Here is a 3,554-nt window from a genome sequence, read left to right on the forward strand (position 1 = left end):
GAACAAACACCTCGCAGCAAGAGAAAATACTTCAAAAGAGATCATGTTGCTGCAAATCAAAGGCTTATTGATGATTACTTTGCGAATCAACCAACATATGATGATGCAATATTTCGTCGGCGATTCAGGATGCGAAAACATGTTTTTCTTCGGATCGTTGGAGACCTATCAAGCAATGACAACTACTTCACCCAGCGAGTTGATGCAGCCAATAAAGAAGGTATATCTCCATTGGCAAAATGTACTACTGCCATGCGAATGCTAGCATATGGTGTTGTGGCTGATGCAGTCGACGAATATATCAAAATAGGAGGTACTACAGCATTGGAGTGCTTGCGTCGATTTTGTAAAGGAGACATACAACTGTATGAGCACGAGTATCTTAGAGCTCCAACTCAAGATGACCTTCAAAGAATTTTGCACGTCAGTGAGATGCGGGGATTTCCAGGGATGATCGGGAGCATTGATTGCATGCATTGGGAATGAAAAAATTGTCCAACGGCGTGGGAAGGTAAATTTACTAGAGGAGATAAGGGAACCACCACTGTTATACTTGAAGCAGTTGCTTCTCATGATCTATGGATTTGGCATGCATTTTTTGGATGTCCAGGCACATTAAACGACATAAATGTTCTAGATCGTTCTCCGGTGTTTGATGATGTTGAACAAGGAAATACTCCTAGAGTGAAATTTTTCCTGAATCAACGTCCGTATGACATGGCATACTATCTAGCTGATGGTATCTATCCTTCTTATCCAACTTTCGTCAAATCAATCCGACTTCCTCAAAGTGAGCCAGACAAGTTATTTGCAAAATATCAAGAAGGATGTCGGAAGGACATCGACCGTGCATTTGGAGTTTTACAGGCTCGATTCAAAATCATTCGTGAACCAGCTCGCATGTGGGATATAGCCGATTTGGCTATCATCATGCGGTCATGTATCATATTGCATAATATGATTGTTGAAGATGAACGAGATACATATGCTCAACATTGGACCGATTATGATCAATCTGAGGCAAGTGGTTCTAGTACACCACAACCATTTTCGACTGAGGTGTTACCCGTTTTTGCAAATCATGTGCGTGCTAGATCTGAATTACGTGATTCAAAGGTACATCACGAATTGTAAGCAGATCTAGTCAAACACATATGAGCAAAATTCGGGATGTTCCAAAATTAAAACGACTTTAAGTTAAGTGTGGTTTAAGAGTTTTTATGTTTTTGAATTGAGTTTATTGTACCAATTAAGTTGTGTGTGTTTATTTGTTGTATTACATCGTGTGTATTTGAATTTTCATAAGTTTATTTGTTTAATAAAAAATATTGTATTTTTAAAAATAGTTAAAAATATAAATGTATTTTTTTTAAATATGTCATTTTAATTATTTATGTTAATTATACTCGAAATTATTATTTATGTAACTATTAAATTGTAAAGAATAATAAGATAATTTAAAAAAATGGTGGGATAAGGTGTTGAATTTTATTAAACAAAACTATTGTAGATGTTAAAAATAAAGTGGGTGTTGAATAATTAGGTGAAGAAAAAAAAAGATGATGTGGAGTGTTAAAAAGAAAAAAAAGAGGGTGTTGAATAAATCAACCATTGTAGATACTAAGGGATGTCACAAAACATATGTCCACGTAATCAAATGAGTCATCATCGACTTGACTTCCCCTATAAATTGTCTCTTGTTCGGAAGAGTATCACCACTCCAATGACTTTCTCAAACATTTCTTGAAAATATTTGTAACCATCTCAGAATATTAGCTCTTTTTAAAGATTAATCTAAGATTTAAATTAGAAAAATAAAAAAGAAACAAAAGGGATTAGGTGTGGTGTGGTGTGGTGTGGTGTAGGGTATGAAATTCTTGTTGGAGCTCGTCGTGCCTTGTTTTGGTTCGCAGCAGTTCCACCAATCCGCCGCAACCGCGGATGATTCTATTTCCGGCGAAACGCAGTCGTTAATGAAACAGCGAAGGAGGCGGAAACGCGTTAGAGTTGCGGGTCAACCGGGCCAAGCGGCGGAGTGGACGCCGTCCCTCAGCGTTATCTCGGAGCACAAGCCGGCGGTAAAGGAGACATCGGAAAAGGTGAAAGAGAAGAGGAAAATCCGTCGTAAAAGTGATGGTGGCGGTGGAGACGCGTCGTCCCGATCCGGTGGTGGTCATGTTCGTTTCCGCAGTGACGATTTCGGGTAAACACTCAATTCTTGAAGTTTTGATCATTAAAAAAAAAAAGTGTTACAAAATTATTTATCATAAAAACTAACAAATTCACATAATACCTTTGGTTAATATAATTAAAGATCATAGTTTATTATATGGTTATATACTAGTAAATTTATGGGGTTTTAGCCGTATTAGTTTAAGAATGTAACATTTTCAATTTATTTTTTTTCTTTCATCGTAATTTATAAAAAGATAAAGAGAAGATTACCAGATAATCATGGTAGTTAAGATGCTGTTTTGTGGATAAAGATTCGATATAGTTGGAACGTCAACGTCAGCATGTTAATGATTATCCGAGTAAACAAAGTCGTAAAGTGGCAAGCTAACCAAAATAAACTTAACGAGAAATTCTATAAATAGAATCGACAAAAGATAAAGATATGTCATCAACTTTAGGAATATGTAAGTTGTGTGTTTTATTACTCAATCATAAGTTCTTTTATATATGAAAGTTACAAAGAGATAAAAAGAAAGACATAAATATGGAAAGTGTACAAATACAAAGGAAAATAAAATAGAGTTTTTTTTTCTCTAAAGTCTAAGCCGCATTTCTCTCCTCTTCATGCGGCTGCCTCTCTCTCTCTCTCTAGGGTTGGGCCGTCTCTCTCTCTTGGTATTGGACCGGTTATAGACCGGGTCAGTTATAGACCGGGTCGGTTATGGACATTCATCATATGGTTTATAACACTCCCCCTTGGATGTCATAACCATACAGAGTTCGTAATATGCTTTGGATGTTGCCTCATTAAAACCTTACCAGGAAAACCAGTGGGACAAAACCATGGTTAAGGAAAAAGAGTACAACACGCATTACTCCCCCTGTTCTGAACATCACTGAAAATCTTTCGGTCTACGTATCTCAATCTCCGTATATGTCCTTCAAGTTGGCGCATCCCAACCTGATGGTTGAGCTTCATGGATACCAATGACTAATGGTCTCAATATCAAGGCAAAACGCCAATAGTACTTAAGGTTAGGGACGTGTATGTCTTTAGTGCCTTATGGTCGAACATGAGCTAAACATATAAGAGATTCTCGGCAAGAACACATGTTCGGCCTAGTATGGCTTGTCTATTACATCAAGGCGCCAATGATACTTGGGTAATGGACTTTACCGGTGGACTTTACCGGACCAAAGACATATTTCTTGTCCTTCTTGGGACCAAAGGATCCGTGTCCAAGTCAGGGATATTCACGACCATGTCTTTCTTGTGGACCAAACAGATCAGTGTCTAAAACAAGTGATCTCACGCCCATGTACTAGATAATGGGTGAGACTGGTCCACATTAAATCCCTTGAATACCCTTTTCTGTATA

General features: G+C 37.6%; 1 protein-coding gene and 1 pseudogene across 1 annotated transcript in view; both read left to right on the top strand.

Annotated features, from left to right (window-relative positions):
* The window catches only part of LOC106314920, a 2,613-nt pseudogene extending 1,479 nt beyond the window's left edge, over nucleotides 1-1,134 (top strand).
* Nucleotides 1,135-1,865: 731 nt separating this feature from the next.
* The window catches only part of LOC106313933, a gene marked incomplete at its 5' end in the record, with an annotated part of 6,082 nt that continues 4,393 nt past the window's right edge, over nucleotides 1,866-3,554 (top strand). The window contains 1 exon segment of the mRNA XM_013751869.1: nucleotides 1,866-2,203. Coding sequence (XP_013607323.1) covers nucleotides 1,869-2,203 — 335 coding nt within the window.

Source organism: Brassica oleracea, chromosome C9 (assembly GCF_000695525.1).
Source record: "Brassica oleracea var. oleracea cultivar TO1000 chromosome C9, BOL, whole genome shotgun sequence".
Lineage (NCBI taxonomy): Eukaryota > Viridiplantae > Streptophyta > Magnoliopsida > Brassicales > Brassicaceae > Brassica > Brassica oleracea.